The sequence below is a fragment of the Quercus suber genome, unplaced genomic scaffold (genome assembly GCF_002906115.3).
Source record: "Quercus suber isolate HL8 unplaced genomic scaffold, Cork oak 2.0 scaffold_522, whole genome shotgun sequence".
In the NCBI taxonomy this organism is placed as follows: domain Eukaryota; kingdom Viridiplantae; phylum Streptophyta; class Magnoliopsida; order Fagales; family Fagaceae; genus Quercus; species Quercus suber.
Window position 1 is genome coordinate 499,931 of NW_027069971.1, and position 20,884 is coordinate 520,814.

Sequence of the window (20,884 nt, forward strand, 5' to 3'; positions counted from 1 at the left end):
ATTTATCTGTTGGATTGCATGCTCATATTCTTATTATATCCTTGATATTTGCAAAATTTCAAGAAAATTAAAGATCAATCGCTATGTCATCAAACAAATATTAAAATTTCAAGTTTTTGTGATTTAAAATTGTATATAAATATAAGTTTGTTGATCGAATAGTAAATAACATTCGATTTGAACAAAATTTTATATGCATTTTAAAAACATAAGGAACATGAAATTCAACGATTAGATTTTCAAAATTCACACCAAAAAAAGAGACATACGAAAAGTTTGAAAAGTTTCTCTTCAAACTAGTTTGGAAAGAACCTTTATTCTGTTTAAACAACTTTGCACGGATGAAAAAAAACATCTTAAACAGCTTGATATAAAATTAAAATCCACACAACTTTTATATAAACAAAAAAAATGGCATAGAAAGCTTAAAAGATATATGAAGTATAGCATAGAGCTAAACCCAAAGGAAAGTGGAAGAGAACTGAATTGCAACAACACTACAAGTACCAACAACTACAAGAAGGCTAAAAAGAATCCTTTTTCAAATTTTTTAAACACAAAGTGGCAAAGTTTCTAACAATGACCACAAAAACACTAAGGTTTGAGATTGATTTATTTAACCTTGTGTTTTTAATTTTGCTTCGGTTGATGAGAGAGAGAGAGAGAGAGAGAGAGAGAGAGAGAGAGAGAGAGAGCTCTCAAAAAAAAGGAGTGGTAAAAAATTACAGTCCTGTAGACTTTAATAAACAAATTCTGCCATCAATTATATAANATTAAATTCATTGTACATCAATTACATTTTGTAGTTGTAGCATTTTTCATTTTCTATTTGGGGCCTATTTCATGGGAAAAATGATAACCTATTGGTAAATTTAGGGCTGTCCATGACCCGCCCGGCCCGACCAAACCGCCCGAAACCCGATCAGCTTCACCCGAAACCGTTGGATCCAAGCTTGTTCACGGTCGGATGCGGGTCGCCGGCGCAAGCACCCGAGACCATCGGTTCGAGTTGCGGGTTGGCTGTCTGAGAAACCGACGAACCCGACCCGCCCGATGAGCTTTTCTTCCCTCGTCGGAAATCACAAACTCAGCCAATAACCGGTAAGTCCAAACCTTTAAGACTTAAAGGTTTAGCCAGATCCGGCCATTCCCAGCAGATTTCAGCGATTTTGGTGCAGATTTCGGCGATTTTGATGCAGATCTGGTGAATTTTTACATTTTCCGGCGATAATCTGTAGATTCGACGATGATTTGCAGATTCTGGCGGTGATTTCCAGATTCCGGCGATCTTTTCCAGCTCCGGCGACAACCCGATCTCCACCCAAACGGACCCGATATCCACCCGAACCCAAAACCGATCCGACCGATTGACGCCGGCGGTCGGTCTCGAGTCAGTCTTCTGTCCACCCGACGCCGCGGGTCGGGTTCGGGCTGGGTCGAAACCCGACCCGGCCCGACCCGTGGACACCCCTAGGTAAATTAAAACTTAAAACTTAGAGCTTTTTCCACATGGGCCTTAAGCAATTGCTGAGCTTGCCTATAGAGTAGAGTCAACCCTGACTATAATAATATTATCCTTGAAATTTCAACATTTTTTTTTTTTTATATTTTAATTTCATCTCTCGTATCAAGGCGGTTAAAATGTCAAGATTAAGATAGAGATCAATATTTCTACCTTCTATTAAAAAAAATAGAGATCAATAATTCAAAAAAAGAAAAAAGAAAATGATAAAATGTTTGAATGGATCATCTTTTGTGACAAAAATATGCCATGGCAACTGAAAATATTGTATGTTCCAACGGCCTTTTTGTTATGATTGCAATATTATTGTCAATTTTGCTTTATTTCCAGGCCTAATAGACATAGCTTGTTGTATCAATATGCAAACCAAAATGAGAAACCCCTTCATTCTGCCTTTGAAAATATTTGAATTTTTTCGGTCCATTTTAATGAATAATGGTCGAAATTTAAGATTTGATTGGTATGCATATGAATAGTTTTTATATTCATATTGGTTTCAACTTTCAAGTAGTATGTATGTGTGGTGTGTGTTCAACGTCATGTGTGTATATGTGTTAAATTTTGTACTTCCGGAATTAAATCATTACTTTGCCAATGCATATAAACCTCCTATATTTACATTCTACATTATAAAATCACTTTGAATAAATAATTCTATATACAAATAAAATCATAATAAATGCCTCTTGTACGGTCACAGACCTCTAGGGGCGTGAGCAAGTCCTTTTCTCAAATAAACTCAGGGTTCATTCTAACCATCCATATGGGTTGCTAATAACAAACCAAGGTCTCACATGTTTGTATACGTGTTGTATAACAGTATAAATATCCAAGATACCCAATGGCAGGATTGTCAATTACCAGATTAGGTTTAAGGTGTGACTAAGGACATCCTAGCACCAAATGGAGTAACAACCGTAGTTGTGCATGGGTACAATAGTTAAAGAAGAAAAACACAAGAACTGCAGTACCACAATAAAATATAATTGGTCATAAAGCAAAGGAGAGGATCTAACCTTTTTATGGCCTATGTGGATTGAGGGAGGAGGAAAGGGATAAAAGGAGAGTAGATTAGAGTTGGTAGGAAATAAGCTAATTTTTGAAAATTTTACTATACTTTTTTCCACTTTCCTTCCCTTCCGCTCAGTCAAAATGAATCATAATAGGGAGGACAATCAGAGGAGAAGAAAAGAAGAGAGTAATTTGTAGTTCGAAAAATATTTTAACTTTTGTTTAAAAGAATCCAATACTCTGGAGAAGAGATTCATGTCTACTCCAACAGTGTTTATTCACCCCTACTCTCAGGAGGTTTTCCATGTAACACACTATGTTTTTGCATGCTATCTAATCTATTAAGTTAGAAATTAATCTAATGTTTATGGTGTCCAAATCTATGGGTACTAAATGTTTAGTAGCTAATACTCTCAAAGTTTCACCTTTCAACTATCACTTACACCTATTAATAACTACCATAATTTTTAAAGTATATATTTAGAAGAAAAAAAAAGACATCATTTTTTTTTTCGAACTAGGTTTATTAATTAGTTTTATATTAAACTTCACACGCGATGTCATTCCACTTTAATAGATTGAGAGCTTAATTTATTACTTTTGAAACTATATGGTTTAATTTGTTATTTTTGAGATTATAAGATTTAGTATGTTGCATCATTAAGCTATAAGGATTAAAAAAAAAATATTTTTCTATATTTATTATTTGTTAGTTTCGTGTATTCTAGATTGAAAACTATTAATTAGCTCATATATTTGTGGTTTTTTATTTTTTAAATCAATAATTATGAGATTTGAATCTTAGAAGTCTTCATTGAAAATATTAAAATGTGTCAACTAATTGAACCATAAAGTTCTTCCCATCATTGGTGAGGTGTTTGGAATATTGACTCCTTAATTTATTAATTGATTGATATATGGAATTTAGTTTCATTAAAAAATTATTGAAATATTAGTCTGGGCCTTTATGTTTGAACCCAATGAATGTGTGCAAATATTCAAATTATTTTGAATAATAACCTACAATGGCCCAGATGGGCCTTTTTTGGTTGATAAATGAATGGGCCTTACAAAAGGCCTAAATTGACTGTCCAACTGATTAACAGCACTATGCTTTGCCGAATAAATAGATTGACTTGAGTCGGCTGGTCTAATTTATTAATTATTAGGCCTCTAACGTCTCTAACCCATTTTTTTTAAGCATAGTTTTGGGAATTTTTATTGCTGGAGTACGTGTCAAAAGATATGAGATACATTTGATTTAAAATTGCTATAAACTTATGATATTGTAATATATGAACAAAATTATTCCATCTTAGACAATTACCTATATGACGTATAAGTAAAGTCAGCATTTGATTGGTAGGATTAATTTGAACATGTATAAACATGACACAAGTTAAAAGGCTGCCAGGAGCCTTATAGATTAATTGACATATTTTAATGTATAATTTCATGCTTGAATGTTTAGACGGAGAAATTGTTCAAATTGTAAGGTTAGAAGTATATTGTAATTATCTCAAAAAAAGAAAGAAAGAAGAAGTTAAAGACTTTTGATGAACGGATACAGTTTGTGTCCTGTACTTTTTTACACTAGAAACATGTTAAAATCTTGGCAATAAATCTAACGTACTTTTCCTTGCTACTTGTCCTAGACCCCTTTTTTAAATAAATGTCACGGTCCTTCTCAGTTAACTATTATTTATTTATTTATTTAAATTTAGTGCTCTATATCAGATTAACTAATGCAAAACAATCATTAAATATAATAATAATGCCTCCTAAACATTCTATTAATTAGATAAGTAAGATAGAAAGTTAACGTTAATGGATGCAAGATTATTAAGTGCAATGTTTTTAATAGATGGGAAAAAAGAACTTTTGATAGTTTAGAAAGGAAAATTTTATGTAAATTTTAAAGAGGAAAACAATAATTTGCAAGGAATCTTTATTGATTTTAGAATTTACATCCTCGCTAAAATATAGTTTTGCATATATTTGTTTATTTTGACCCAAAAAAGAAGGAAGCGACTGTAGTTTTTTTTAGTGAAATTGAGGTACTTGACGTGTTAAGATGAAACTTCTTTGAACTTTTCTCTTTGAAACCGTCAACAGTACTAGTTCATTTAAGCCACAAATTATGACGAGCCTAATTTCCCTGAAGATTCTGATTACTTTTTAAAAATAATTTTTATGTGGAGAATGAGAGATGGTCGGTTTAGGAAAGGTTTATTTAATTAAAACTAAATTTTTTTGGCCGAAAGTACAAGTTAAAAGGTAGTTGAATGTGAAACTTATAAATAGTACTAAAATGTGTAATGAAACTCGTAAATAATAACAAAAATAAATTAAATAGTAAAAAAGCCTAACTTTTTAAGCAATCCCAAACACAAACTCGAGCTGATATCTATTGAAAACATAAAACAATATCATTAACTTAATTGAAAACTCATCTAACTAACTAGTATGTATAACTTGAAAATTTTCCTGACAAGATAGGACAGCAAATTTCTGACTTTGACCATTCATAAATGCCTTGGAAACCCACAGATTTTCCTTTTTATCCTTTTTCATAGTAACCCACCTAATTTTGTAAAGAATATGCCCAGGGGAATTTTCGATTATAATAATATGAATGAGATGCATTGAATTTGATTTGGCATGCTCAGTATCTCACCATAATATTCAATTTCGGTAATAGCATCAAATATTGATGTGATTGTTAGATTGAGGTTAGGTGTATTACCTTCAAAATTTAGGCTGCTTTCTTGCTTCCAAGATTCATTGGTATATCAATACTGGAATAAATAATTAAATATACCAAATCTTGAGCAAATTAAAACTCGCATGACGATTAACTATTTTTTAAAACTATTAAAGAGGTCAGGCCCAACATCTTGACTGGGTATTTGATCGATAGCATTCTCTATCAGCTTTGGCTATGTGTCTTTGTCATCTTTAGACCGCGTTACTCGGATCACACCTTCGATTAGAAGTCATTATTGGATTCCCTTATGGTCATGTACCTCCTATTCATCTTCAAGCTGAGTTTTTCTAACCATGCACCTCCACAACTACAAGTATAATATGTATTGTGCTTGTCATTCAAGTCACATTCATCACACACATCTATCTAGCCATTATTCTGGTGGTGGTGGGTCATCTGCACTTCATATGGCCTTCGTTCCAAACTCAAATCGTCTTCAAACTTTCATCTTGAGTTTGACGGTGTTATGTTCCAGGGACACGTGGAAGTAGAAGGAGCAGCTGAGTCAGAATGTGGCTAGAGGATAAGTTATTGAGATAAAGATATTGCCTCACGTAGTAGTTACCATTAGAATTTTATTATTCAGTTGTCTTCAAACTTTCATCTTGAGTTTGAGGGGATGTTAAAGATGCCAATGCCCAATAATCCTAGCCAAGTCCAAGTCTAATCCTATTTCGTGTGCAAGCGGAAAAATCCCAATTCTACTTGTATTACAAGTCTTGTAATCTTGTTAGTTTAGGATTTAGCCTAATATAAATACCATACTATATTCTGTTAGAGGTGCTACAGACTTTCCATCATGAATGTACGCTATAAGTAAGTCTCACTCTCTCTTGCTTTTGCTTTGTCTGTCACCATTATTTTATAGTTACATCGCTCGATTCGCAATGAGCCAACCATTTCTGATCGTTGCTTACTCAGGATGGTGGGTGGCTTTTCTTTTTTCCCAAAACAAAACAAGGCTAGTCCACTGGTAGACAAAAGGTTTTGAAAACCACCTATAAACTGCATCTACTGTCTCCTTTTCCTTACGCCTCACAGCCATGCAGTACCATGGCCTACCCATCAACCCCAACATTGATCAAAACACCATGCATGCCAACAACCTTCATTAACTAATTAAAAACTTAAAAATACACATAATATGCATAGATTATTTTTCAAATTTATAAACTTATCAAAACTAATATCAAAGTACCAAAATAAATCGAACTGAAAATAAAATAAACATACATATATGGTTGGTTGGGTTGGGTCAATGAGTTGAAAAATTATCAACCCGCACCTAATCCATCTCGAGGTTCAAAATAATTTTCTAACCCAACCCAACCTACTGACTTCGAGGTATTTTGATTTCATCAAGTTGATGTGTTGAATGGACACCTACTTTTTTTGGTTTTGGATTAATTGAATTTTGTTGTTTTTGTACATTCCACGATCAAATTTCAATCGCACCGAGTTGACATAATTGAACCTAGTGTGGTGTGACTTCATCACTACATCATAGTCGATCTAGTTCCTAATATGGGAAACCAATCAAATTGATGTGGTGGGAGAAATCCTCCCATCCTCGACTGCGTTAACCGACGCATACTCCTATTTTTTTTTTTTTTTTTAATTATAGAAAAATAGATACCCTTAATTTTAATACATTTTTATTTGCTTTATAATCAGTTCTATAGCATAGAAATTATTTATTTTTTCCATTTCCCCTTTATATTTTCTTAATAGTAAACATGTCATTTAATTGCATTCTATAAGCAATTAATGAATTTTACAGGTTGTTTTACAAATATCATCATTAGACTTTAGCCATTTTAGACCCTATATTTATGGTTTGAATATTTTTTTTTTGGGTAGATATATAGGTTGAATAATTAATGTCCAAGGTATAATTATTAAAATTTAAACTGCAGGATTTTTTTATTGCATTTTAAATAGGAGAGAAGATTTCAAACCATGAATGTATTCATTAAAAACATTTAAAAAAAAATGTTATTTGACCTAAATATTATTAACAGGACTAAATTGATATCCATTGTTTCAACCTATGACATCTGCTTTTGATGATAATTTTTTATCATCAAATGAAGACACTTATTGATTTTTTGTGTAGGCAAAGATTGAACTCCAAATCTCTTATTCAACCATTAGAGACTCTAAGAAAAAAAAAAAAAACATTAGAGACTTTACCAATTGAGTTAACCGAAATCCAGAGAATATTTTCAAAACTCAATACGTGATATTGGATTCTATCCTCTACTTTCATTTATTATTTTATTATCAAACCCTGTAAATTCTTAACCTCATGGATTCTTGTTATCACAATATCACCCATTAAACTTTATACCTCTATTGGAAGAAAATGAAAAATAACTAAATAATAAAATTATTGATATAAGACCAATTTTTATTGGTAATGTGGTTATTCGACTAGTTGAAGAATTTAAACTAAAAGAGCAAACAATGGAACACATATTGAATTGAGTTCGGAACTTGGAATCTCAGCATCCACTTCACACACACACACACACTTATATATATATATATATATATATATATATAAAAAAAATTGAATAGGAGTACTTAATCAAATTGTCTTCTTTTTGTGGAAGACGACGTTGTCCAATTCAGACTCAACTTGACAAATGAACATGATGGGATCTTTTTATTTTATTTTTTTTTATAAGAACATATGATGGGATCTTGATAAAGTTCAAAGATATCCACGATACGCCTATAGTATCTTCATATGACAAGTTATAACCCACAAAAATATCTAGAGACATACACTCACATTTTGCCGCAACTATTATATATGTTAAGCGGTGATTGTATTAATTTTCACAAGTATCAGTACTGATCCTCAGAAAGTATTAATTTGATATCAAATGATACCACATAAATTGTATTAAAATACAATAAATAAGAGAAATATATGAAAAAATACTACCTTACTAATAAATAAGAGTGTGTTAGTTGTAATTAATTATTTTTTTTTGCACATGTCTCTCGTTTATTAAATTTTAATTAAGTTAACGTAGTATCATTTAATGCAAGATACTTTTCACCACATATAAGTAATATAATTCAATAACAAATTAATAAATCAAAAATATTTTTTGAGAGAGTTTCAATTTATGACGTCCGCTCTTAATGATACTATTTATCATCAGATCAAAACATTAATCGGTTTTTGATGTAGGCGGAAATTGAATTCCAGATCTTTTATTCAACTATCAAAAATTTTATCAATTGAACTAAAATACTTAATATTCTAAAATATATATATATATATATATAGTAAAAGTTATGTAAAAATATGTGCAAGCCTTGTGTTAACTGTATCACAGGGATGTAAGAGATGATTTTAACGTAGATGATAGTCATAGACAAGATGATTGATGAAGTGGGGCTTCTGAGATGTCGACACTCCATGTGGTTAAAATTTGGACACACGCACACCATGCGGCGACCCTCAGTGGTGCACCAACGACTACACCTGCCATGTGGACCCTCTTCTTTTGCCGTTTTGTGCTCGCTGTCAACACTTGCTGTGTGGACTCTTTCATCATCATTATCTTTTNTAGTGGGTGACTATGTTAGCATTCCTCATCATAAAATAACCATATTGTAAGTATCTTACAAACTAAGAATCATTTGGGAACCACAGTTTTCAATTTTATTAGACACCCCCCAAAAACAAAATAAATAAATAATTCAAACATGGGGAAGCATTTACCAGAAACTGGAGAATAAAGGGAATATGCGATTCATAGGGTTGTAAACTTCCATCAAGAACTGCACCACCCTGAAAAGCAAGTATTACTATTTTAAAAAACAGGCATTCTAACACATCTGCAAAAAGAAAATAAAACGATGAATCTAAATAAAATTCACCTTTAGTCAAAATTTAGTGGCCATAAAAAAATTCTCAATCAAACATAGGTGACATTGTCCGTGCAATGTCTACAAACAGTAAAATAAATGATGCATTTGTATGCTAAACACTGAACAGATATATCGTCAGAGATCTCCTAACTAAAAAACGTGGATGCTTGGGTGACAAAAACTTCTACAAACAATACTTCTCTTAATCTAAATTGCAAAATTCACAGTAAATTCCAACCAATTGGTCGCAACATTTGAAAGAAGGGCAGTGATTAATATGCATCAATCCTAAAATTCTAGGAGAGAGAGAGAAATTATTTTTGAAAGTACTCCAAATCATGCACATTAACCATAAAGGATCGCATCCTATATGCTTGATGAAAAATCATCTACAACACAAACCTTAAATGTACAATTATACATTATCACTTTGTTCGTTTCGGCGATAATGTTTTCTAGAAAATGAATCATTTTCCAAAAAGTATTTTCTATAAAAAAATTTCATTTTCCTATGTTTGGTAACACCTTAGATGAGTTGAAAAACAATCTCCTAATTTCTTTTATTTAGCTTGCTGTGATATAGAGTTGTTTTCCCAAAAAAATTAGTTGAAAACAATCTCTAAAAATAAGTTATACTTTTTTGTTAACCAAAGAGAATTTTCCTTTTACTTATTTTTTCTGATGCTACCAAACACTGGAAAACAAGGAAAAATATCTTTACAAAAAAATTTTCATCAAAACAAACAGAGCTTATAAGTAAAGGAATCTCAATAAAGTACATAAGAAGAAAATACCATGATAGAACTTATCAAAAAAAGAAATTGACAAGAAATTGCCGTGGCAAAGGAAAAAAGCTCCACTAAGTGAGCAAGCATAGATAAAGTAGTTTAAAAAAAAACCATACAAACCACAAAAGGATTCCAAAAAACAACCGCGCATCAGTCAAAAGGTTCAAGAAGCTTACCAAAAGAAGTTTGGCAGCACGGGAGACATCATGCGGATAATAGCTATATCTTTGTCAAGGTGTTCAATAAACATACTCTTAGACTATTATATGAATATAAGAGAACTCTAAGAAAGATAGTATAATATGTGGATACAGATGTATTTTCACAAAAAGCTCTTCAGATGAATGGTAACCATAAAATTTCCTTGCTCGTACAAGGCTGCAACCATGTACATGCTGTCGCTTTGAACCAACATTACCTTTAAGCTGTAAGAGTTCAAACCAAAGCAAAAACATATGATGCCTGCAGGATCAGCAATGCAAAGGACAAATTGCAGAAACACCAATTAACAAACAACACAGAGGTTAGAACAAAACCTGTTGCAACCAAGCATACCTTCAAAGCTTTCTCAAGAGCAAGAGATACAGCATGTGTGTATGCATCACCTATGCATATTAACAAGAAAAAGGATAAACTCAGAAAACCAGATAGCAAAAATCCCAGCGCATCTTAACATCAGGACAGACAAACTTAATTTCACATTAGGATGGAAGAAGATATCACATCCAAAATGAAATTAAGAGATAAATAAAAAAATATAGCACAAATTCACAATATCAACTAAAAAAAATTGACCCTGACTAAATAGGAGCGGCTACATAAATCCAATTTTTATTCCATTGGTTTAATTCAAAAAATATTATCTACCTTCCTCATGTGGTTGGAGTGATATATCCGCACAAGGCACATATAAATAGGGTAAAACCTGCAAAAAATATGGATAATTTAGTCAAGAATAACGATGTACCAATAAAGAAAGAAAGGAAGAGTAAATTTCAAACACTTTTCATATGCTTAAAGTACTCTATACATGAATTATTGCTTTACATAGCATACAATAACTGTTATTTCAAACATTTTTTTCTTGATAACGTAGGGACCCTTTCTAAAGAAGAACCCTTTGGACTCGCCTTTAGCACAATGTTGATTCACCACCAGAAAATGGAAAAGAAGATAATTTTTTAGAAATAAAATTTTCCAATGTGCAATTGAAAAGAGAGAAAAAAAATGAAAGGTGGATTTGGAATATCCTTTAAGTCCCACCAAATTTCACTTCAAAGTAGGCAGGACTTAAATTTTGATATTGAAGAAGAAAACGCGTGTCCTAATTTTCCCTATTTAAACTACTGCATTCAAGGAAAATTGACGAATCCAAGCTTCTGATAACATTCAATAAGAAGCCAAAAAAAAGAGGAATGATCTTACCCCATGGACGTGCAAGCAAGTCTTCTGACCAGCTGGTGTAGAACCATATATTCTTATAACAGGAACCTCATTCACTTTGCCACCTTCAAGAATTCAAAAACCACTTAACACATAATGTACATTTCTATGAATACCATTTTCCTAGCTCTATGTTTGGTTCCCTGGAAAAAATGAATAACTACATTTTAACTTGAACATTTTTTCACCACAGCAAAGTGTGCAAGAGTCTTCACGGATTCTCAAAGACTTTTTTTTTTTTAATAATAAAAATAATTAAGTAAAATTCTATTATACCTACAATCTGTGCAGTTATAAATATTTTAATATTACCCGTCTGTTTCTAACTATTTAACAAGGACTTTTTAGGTAAATCAAAATTTGAAAAAACCAAATCTAACTCTCTCTACAATAGTAAGTGTTAAAGTTGCCAAGCGATTTGTAAAAACACGTTTTGCAGCATTTGTAACATTAGAAGATGATTTAAAACAACGTTGTTAACAGTTAACAATGGACAGAGGAACTAAAATGATAGTTTTGTAAAAGTTGACAAAATTTCAACTTGATAATTGTATTTTTGCCCCCAAAAAATGTAAATTCATAATATATATTTCGAAAATTGTGAAATGAGTTTCACTTTCTTTTCAATTAAGAATTCTATTCCTAATATCAAACACTCAAACAAATTACAGTTAAAAAAAAAAAAAAAAATTAAACGGCGTCGTTTGAGAGTGAAAGTAGAGAGTACCTTGGAAGGAACTGTAAGAGATATCAAGGCCATGGATCGGCGGAGCCATGTAGTGATCGATGGAGACGATCCGAACACTGAAGGCGTTTGAATCCGACTGCGAATCTGCCATTGATTGTCTTCGAATTTACGGAAATGCCATGAAATTTTGCTTCTGGGAATGGAATTGGAAGAAAGAGGAAAGGTTTTGAATTTTGGGGGTGTCGAGGGAAATTGAAAATTTGTAAGTAACTTTGAAAGCTTCTGTGGCACACTATTGCAGATTTCTAATCCCAGAGAATGTGAAAATAGCAATTTGCTCCCCAGTTCTTTTATAAAATTGTGGATAGTCCATTGTTGGAAATTTTTTTTAAATAATAAATTACACTAACATCTTTTGAGGTTTTAGAAAATATCAAAAAACCCCTTTCTATTTGAAAAAGACCCTTTAACCTCCTGTGATTATTATTCTTATTTTTTTTTTTTTAAATCTTATCATATAATCAATTTGGTTAGTAAGTTTTGATATTTAAAAAAAAAAAAAAAAATTGTTACTAAGCATTTTTTTCAAATTATTCTAGAGGAGAATTTAATTTGAAAAATACTACTTTTAGATTATTCTAAATGTTATTATAAAATTAATTATTAAGAGGTGGGCAAAATTTTAATGTTGATCTCACTTGTAATTCCAAAACATATAGACTCGTTCTCCTTGAGTAAATAATGCCTGAAAAACAACCTATTTCCTTCTCTATACCCTAAACTATGGAGTAGTCTCTTTTTGCATCTTTGACCTAACTCCTAAATCTCCTCTCCTTAACGTTTCTTATGATACCCTCATATCTCACCTCCATGCTAAAACCTTTCTCATTTTAGCCATTAGCCATATTAGCATTTTTTTATCATCATTTAACAGCATGGATCATTTTAACACAATACTAAAATGTTAGGAGACGAAACTGACACATTTGAAACATGGGAGACCAAAATTGACACATAGCCTAAAGGTTAGGGACCAAATTCATAATTTACCCTAATTTTTATTAGCTATGTTTACTAATTACAATTTGGCATTTGGTCCATTCTGTATAATTTGGTCCACATCGGTCCATCCAGTCCATTTCGATTCCTTTCGATCTAATTCAGTCCACTTTGATCCATTTGGTCAACTTGGATTTGTTCAGTCCACTTTGGTCTATTTGATTCACTTCAATCCAATTTAGTCAATTTTGATCCATTTTGGTTGACTTTGGTCCATTTCAGTGTACTTACTTAAGAATAAGAAAAGACAAGTTTGGTAACATCAACTATTTGAGTAATACCAATTGCAATATATGTGATTAGTTTTGATTATAGTGATAATCTTCTTAAGAGAATGAGAAATTTGAATAATAAATTTGAAATTTAAATATTTTAGTTGTACCAACAAAAATTAGGAAAATATAATACATAATAACAATAGTTAGAATAATATGGACCACTTAAAAAAAAAAAGAATAATATATATCAACCAAAAATACTGAAAATAATAAAATTATATATTTGTAAAAATAGAGAAATAGAAATTACTTTTAAAAATTGTTTAATTTTTAGAAAGAACAAATTACTATAATAAAATTTAGAAATAAATTATAGCACATTTCAAAATAATTATATGTGTGGGTCTGTGACTAGTCAATTCTAAAAACCCAAGTTTGGCTGATTTAGGCTTGTTAATAGAAAATGCAAAAGACTTTGGTTTAGGGCGGGACCTTTTAAGCTTTGATTATGTAAAATTTGATGTAAACGGATCTGCAAAAATAGTTGCAAATATAGCAAATGATGAAGAAGGATTGTGGATTGGGCACCAAATCCTTGGCTATTGCATTGAAGAAGTCCGCCACTTCTTGGTCGCTGCCAAGAAAATTTAGAAGTATGCCCTTGGATTGCAGCACCATCATGTCTTCCGCTTCCGTGTGATCAATGAGTGAATACATGAAGCAAATATAAGAAATTGAGCACAATGAGCAGTATCTATTACACATTGCCCTATTACATACAAAATACACATAATTCAATTTTTAAAGATTTTTGAAGTTGAATAGTAATCCTTGTTCAGAAAAGAATCCTCATACAACCTAATTGGTTTTTGACAAAACAAAAATACCCTAATGAAATCAAATTAGCTCGCTAGCCCAATAGTGCCTCAATTAGTTTCTCCAAATTTCTCCATGTCTCTCGTCCAATTACAAGAGAGTTCAAAATAACAAGAGGAATCAAGCATCAAAAAACCAAAATTTCTACCTCAATCAAAACTGGCATTCGCCAGAATTTTTATTTGAGCCCAGATTAAGGCTCTTGGTGATCCAATTGCTCCTTAAACTATATGTATATTGCATCACTTCTTTAGTTCTTTTCAATTTTCTAACGTATCATTCTCTCATTTTTACTACCAAGGACCCTGGTGTTTGAAGCAGTTCCTTAAAAGAAAGTAGAAACTAGAACGGAGAAAAGGAACCAGTTCCATCCAACGGTAAGATTTTTAGACGTGCAAAAAGTAAGATTACTATCAAGTGTCTTTCATAGTCTACTCATATTCTTCTTAATCTGTGTCTCATTATAAAAGTTCACATAAAAGTTTCACTTCTTTTTTATTATTGATATGGAAGAATTATAACAGGTGCCATGAACTTAACCCGTCAGCTTCTGTTCTGACTGACGGGTCAAGACGTGACGTAAGGTAAACGTGATGAAAAGCATACCGACTAAATCAAGATGAAACTGACGGGTTGAAGTCCCCAAGTCCAACTGACGGCTTTTTGAAGCCCTTTGGTTACTAGACGAAGCTTGAAGGCCGACGGGAAGTACAGGCTGACGTCTTAAAGGGCTGACGGTCATATGAAGACTATAACTTGGTCATCACGCATGGGTTTTAGAAATTGCTTGTACTCCACGCCCAGTATCAGAGTCCTATAAGGAAAGGATTCCGCAATCTACGCGCATAAGGATTCCTACAAGGAAAAGACTTTTACTCCAAGGAAAAAGGTCCATCCACTACTACTATAAAAACCCCAATACCCTCATAAGCCGAGGTACGCATAATTAACCCCTCTCTAGCACTCTAGAGTTGAAAGAAGTTCTAACTTGACCTTCGGAGGGTATTTGGCCGGCACCACACCGGTGCTCTCTGTAAGGTCCTTTTCTTTTTTATTGTGCAGGTGTTGTCTTTGAGCGCACAAGCGTCGTGCAACTCACTGGTGAGATTTTCGGCATCATCAATTATTATTAATTTATGCAAGTATCTAATGGATTTTGAAGGCACTATTTTACCGTCAACTTGTTATAGGAGAAACAAATTCTTTTCAATTAGAGCTCATTGGCAAAGAGTTTGGCCCTTTCGAAATAAATATCTCTTGTTATAAAGTTTATTATTTTGTTATATTGATCCAATATTTTTCTGGGGGTTACTTAAGTGGGGGAGGGAGCCAAAGACTTTGTAGCTGAATTGACACCTCTCCATGCACAAAGTGCTTGGGGGTTTAGGGGAGAAAGGGTTCGAGCTGCGGGGTTAGTAGCATATTGTAATTATTTCTTCAAAAAAAAAAAAAAAGTGGGGGAGGGAGATTCAAATCAAATTTTCCTCCATGGATAACTAAGCAATGACAATAAACTACAAAGTTCTTGACTAAGCCAAGTTTATCTTATTGAATACTTCAATACATTTATTAAAACAACTATAAATCCAAAACAACTACTTACACTAGTCTACTTGCATTCATCATTGAATATGTAGATTCACTCTAAAAGTTCTTGCAAACCAATCTAGCTTCCTTGAGATGATGACATGTCCAATAACCAATCCAACTAGCAGTCCACTAGCATATCCAATCATTACCACTTTCCAATTGAATCCTTCTCCAAAAGATGATTCTTGGCTTGGCCAAAAAGTTGTTGTCTCAATATTTTCACATTTCTTGGACAATGGAAACCCACACAATCTCAAGTTTCCCTCAAATGAGGAATTTTGAAATGTCCCAAACTGTCTACCTTGGGGAATTGGACCTATAAGTTGGTTATGGGAGAGATTTAAATATGCAAGAAATGTGAGACTTGTTAGTTGCTGAGGAATTTCCCCTAGGAACTTATTTTGAGAGAGATCCAACGACTGGAGCTCAGTTAGGTTCCCAAAGCATGATGGAATAGGACCTGTGAAACTGTTGCTTGATAAGTTGAGTACAATTAACTCCTTGAGATTCCCCATGGTATTTGGAATTTCACCAGAAAATCTGTTGTTAGAGAGATCAATAGATATGAAGATGGTCAAGATCTTTACCAACTCCATTTCTATTCCCTTATTCATCACGGTTATTGAGTCTTCATAATAACCTGAATCATCTCCCATGTACTCTGGTTTTGAATTAATTTTTCCATGGACCATTAACATTGCATTCCAGGTTTTGAAATTTTCTGATGGTAGCCGGCCAGAGAAATTGTTGTGAGAGAGATCAATAACATGCAACTTCGAAAAGCTAACATTGGTACGAGGACTCCGAATGGGACCATAGAATCCATTTGCTCGCAAGATAAGAATTTGCAACTCCGGCAAAGACTCCAACCAAAAGGGGAATATGTCATTCATGTTGTTATTTCCAAGATTCAAAACCTCCAACTTTATACACTTTGCCAATGATCGTGGAATCTTCCCTTTTATTTGGTTGCGACTCACATCTAATGTCCTCAAATTGCTTCCTTTTATGAATGTTTTTGGCAATTTTCCTTGAATGCGATTGCTTCTCATATTCAATACTGCAAGAGAAGTGCTAAACTTACCTAAACATTGTGGAATTTGACCGGTCAGCTGGTTGTTAGACAAATCAAGAACTTGGAGAGAATTTACCTGGCAAATCATTGGAGGGATTCTTCCGGTCAGACTATTGTTGGAGGCAAAAAAATAGTTTGTAGACAATGGGGGAATTGGAAGCATTCCTTGCAACATGTTGGAACGCAAGTCTAAATATGCCATATTTTTCCAAGGAAGAACTTTTAAGGGCTGCTCAAAACTGCTCAAAAGGTTAAAAGACAGATTCAATCTCTGCAATGTCTCTTTTCCAACATTCCAAAACCATTTGGGTACTTTGCCTTCAATTTTGTTACTGGAGAGGTCTAAAGAGACTAATTCATTTTGGGTTTCTAAGAAATCTGGAAATTCACGTAAATTGCAAGAAGACAAATACAACAGTCCAAATTTTGGAAGGGAGGAATTGACCTTTCCTTTTGAGATCAACAAATTATTACCTGAAAGACGGAGATATTTAATTCGTTTAAGCTCAAAGAAAATGTTTAGCTCCATCATGCCTTTTACGTTGATTGAAGAAAGGGCTAGATATTCAAGTTGACTGAAATTAGAGATTGACCTTGGAATTGGTTCATATAATTTGTTTCCACTCAAAAACAAGGTCTGCAATGGGGATGAAGATATGTTTTGGAATTTGAGAGGGCCGGTCAAATGATTTTGGTATAGATATAGGCTAGACAATGAAGGCATTGTAAACAAAGAAGACGGGATGGATCCACTGAGTGAGTTAGAACCCAAGTCGATGTAAGATAATTGAGGAAGTTTACCTATTTCACATGGAATTGGACCTATCAACTGATTTATTGAGATATCAAGATTTTGGAGTTTAGTCAGATTTGTTAGTAAAATTGGGAACCTGCCATCAAAAGTGTTATTACTAAGGGATAAATATTCCAGTTGAGTAAGATTTCCTAGGAAAGACGGTATTTCCCCGTGAAAAAGGTTATTGCTAAGATCTAGAGAAATGAGCTTTGTAAGGTTTCCCAACGTAGATGGAAGTTGACCATGGAAATTGTTGGATGAGATGGAAAGATGAACAAGCTGAGATAGATTCAAGATAGAATGGAAAATTTCCATTGACAAATTTCCGGATAGAACCAAACCATTCAAAGACTTGAGGTTGCTGATTGCATTGGGAAATTGCTCAGAAAAATTTGTCGTAGGAAGATCCAACCAAATCAAAGACTCAAGGTTGCCGATTGAATTTGGTATTTCCCCAAAAAAGTTTGTTGAGCCAAGATACAAATATTTTAAGGATTTCAGGTTGTTGATTGAATCGGGTAATTCCCCAGAAAAATTTGTCCAGGAAAGATCCAATAGCTCTAACGAATTGCCAGAATTAAATTCTGGAAGAAAACCAGCAAGCTCGTTGTTCTGTGACACATCAATGGCTTGTATCTTGGGCAGTAGGAAAATATTTGAGGGAAATTCACCTTTCAATCTGCAGTCAGACAGAGAAAGAGATGTCAAGGAAGACAAATTTGTTAAGGATTGAGGTAGCGACGATGAAATATTCACTTCATCCAAATGAAGTTCTCTCAAATGTGTCATGTTCTGGACAAGTGCTTCAAGATCAATTCTTCGGAGCTTCAAATATTTATAATCATAATCAGCAGCAACAAAGTAATGAAAATAATTGAAAGAGAGATCAAGTGAAACCAAATTGGAGAGCCATGAAATTTCCGATGGGATTCGGCCATGTAAGAAGGAATGAGAGAGATTAAGATGGGTCAACCTCACAAGCTGCCCAAACTCAGATGGGATTGTGGTGAAGGAAGAGAAGTTGTTGAGGGCGAGGTTGAGTTTTCGAAGATGACGCAACCTGAAGAGGGTGCTGTTAGAGTTGAGAGGCCCACAAAGCCAGCTGTTGCTGAGGTCTAAGCCAATGATGTGGCCGTTGCGTGCATCGCATGTGACCCCATCCCAGCTGGAACAACAATCACTATCTGCCTTCCAAGACTTCATCTTTGGATATGAACCATTATAGTAATCATAGTAATCAGAATACATTCTCTTTTCAACAAACTCTTTCCTCAGTTGCAGCAAAGCAGAGCTCTGTTCAGGGAGGCAACGATGTTGAGAGGAAGTATTAGAAGTGGTTTGAGAATGTGAAATGAAGAACAAACAAGAGGCAATAAGGAGTAAGGGCAGGTATTGATTCATTTTCCACATGTTTGCAGCAGAGGAAGTAAAAGGAAAATTGGGTGGCTTAAGTGTTATGAGCAGATAAAGAACTAATGATATGTGAGGATATTTATACACACACAACAATTTGAAAGGACTAAAGGTAATTGGATATTTATATTATTTTTTGTGGTCTAAATCGAATTGGATTTCAAGGGCTTTAAATATATTGATTTGAAAGGTTTGAAATAATTGAATCTATGAGTCATCAGTTATTGACTGGAATTGCTTTCCATACACGGTTGTGATAACATATTAAAAAGTTCTTTATATTTAGAAGGCTTTAGATTAAAAAGTTCCTTTATGTAACCGTAAAAATATAAAGAGGACAATCTTTTTTATAAACAGAAAAACGAATTCCCTCTAACATTTAATATGTAGTTGATTTTTTGTAACTAAATTCCTTCCTTTGTGTTACATTCCATTCACTAAATTATAATTTTAAACTGATAAATTTTGATTTTTAAAAATTCTACTATCTATATAGCCTTTTGATCTCGATTTTTGCTTGTTAGTTTCTTGCAATCCAACTATGATTTTAAATTATAATGCTACATAAACAAACAAACAAACAAAAATTTCTTTCAATGGCCAGACTTTGTAATTTGATTATAGTTCTCTTACTCAAATAAAATTATATCTTTTATCTCAAAAAAAAAAAAAAAAAAAATCTTTCAGTGGCATTCCAAATCAATACCCATTGACCCCATCCCAGCTGGAACAACAATCACTATCTGCCTTCCAAGACTTCATCTTTGGATATGAACCATTATAGTAATCATAGTAATCAGAATACATTCTCTTTTCAACAAACTCTTTCCTCAGTTGCAGCAAAGCAGAGCTCTGTTCAGGGAGGCAACGATGTTGAGAGGAAGTATTAGAAGTGGTTTGAGAATGTGAAATGAAGAACAAACAAGAGGCAATAAGGAGTAAGGGCAGGTATTGATTCATTTTCCACATGTTTGCAGCAGAGGAAGTAAAAGGAAAATTGGGTGGCTTAAGTGTTATGAGCAGATAAAGAACTAATGATATGTGAGGATATTTATACACACACAACAATTTGAAAGGACTAAAGGTAATTGGATATTTATATTATTTTTTGTGGTCTAAATCGAATTGGATTTCAAGGGCTTTAAATATATTGATTTGAAAGGTTTGAAATAATTGAATCTATGAGTCATCAGTTATTGACTGGAATTGCTTTCCATACACGGTTGTGATAACATATTAAAAAGTTCTTTATATTTAGAAGGCTTTAGATTAAAAAGTTCCTTTATGTAACCGTAAAAATATAAAGAGGACAATCTTTTTTATAAACAGAAAAACGAATTCCCTCTAACATTTAATATGTAGTTGATTTTTTGTAACTAAATTCCTTCCTTTGTGTTACATTCCATTCACTAAATTATAATTTTAAACTGATAAATTTTGATTTTTAAAAATTCTACTATCTATATAGCCTTTTGATCTCGATTTTTGCTTGTTAGTTTCTTGCAATCCAACTATGATTTTAAATTATAATGCTACATAAACAAACAAACAAACAAAAATTTCTTTCAATGGCCAGACTTTGTAATTTGATTATAGTTCTCTTACTCAAATAAAATTATATCTTTTATCTCAAAAAAAAAAAAAAAAAAAAATCTTTCAGTGGCATTCCAAATCAATACCCATGATTTCATGTGCAACCACATGTCAGAGTGGTTATTCTATCAAATAAGAAAAATTAAAGGAATTG

General features: G+C 33.0%; 2 protein-coding genes across 2 annotated transcripts; both read right to left on the minus strand.

Annotated features, from left to right (window-relative positions):
• Nucleotides 1-1,087: 1,087 nt before the first annotated feature.
• On the minus strand, nucleotides 1,088-12,391 carry LOC112015467 (DNA polymerase zeta catalytic subunit). Its single transcript, XM_065763745.1, has 8 exons — nucleotides 12,150-12,391; nucleotides 11,405-11,487; nucleotides 10,847-10,904; nucleotides 10,535-10,584; nucleotides 10,292-10,404; nucleotides 10,156-10,198; nucleotides 9,027-9,111; nucleotides 1,088-1,470 (listed from the first exon to the last, which is right to left on the minus strand). The coding sequence occupies exons 1-8, from the start codon at nucleotides 12,259-12,261 to the stop codon at nucleotides 1,088-1,090; spliced, it is 927 nt and encodes a 308-aa protein (XP_065619817.1). The 5' UTR covers nucleotides 12,262-12,391.
• A 3,494-nt stretch (nucleotides 12,392-15,885) lies between these two features.
• On the minus strand, nucleotides 15,886-19,134 carry LOC136063398 (receptor-like protein 33). Its single transcript, XM_065763746.1, has one exon. It carries the CDS (start codon nucleotides 19,132-19,134, stop codon nucleotides 15,886-15,888), a length of 3,249 nt encoding a protein of 1,082 aa, XP_065619818.1.
• Between the last annotated feature and the right edge of the window lie 1,750 nt (nucleotides 19,135-20,884).

Bases quoted from the DNA above. Each gene is read 5' to 3' on its own strand.
- LOC112015467 (XM_065763745.1), bottom strand. From the start codon at position 12,261: ATGGCAGATTCGCAGTCGGATTCAAACGCCTTCAGTGTTCGGATCGTC. The intron at 10,905-11,404 runs GTAAGATCATTC...TATTTTTTGCAG, and splicing joins CTTGCTTGCACGTCCATGGG to GTTTTACCCTATTTATATGT. The intron at 10,585-10,846 runs GTAGATAATATT...TAATATGCATAG, and splicing joins ACTCCAACCACATGAGGAAG to GTGATGCATACACACATGCT.
- LOC136063398 (XM_065763746.1), bottom strand. From the start codon at position 19,134: ATGTGGAAAATGAATCAATACCTGCCCTTACTCCTTATTGCCTCTTGT.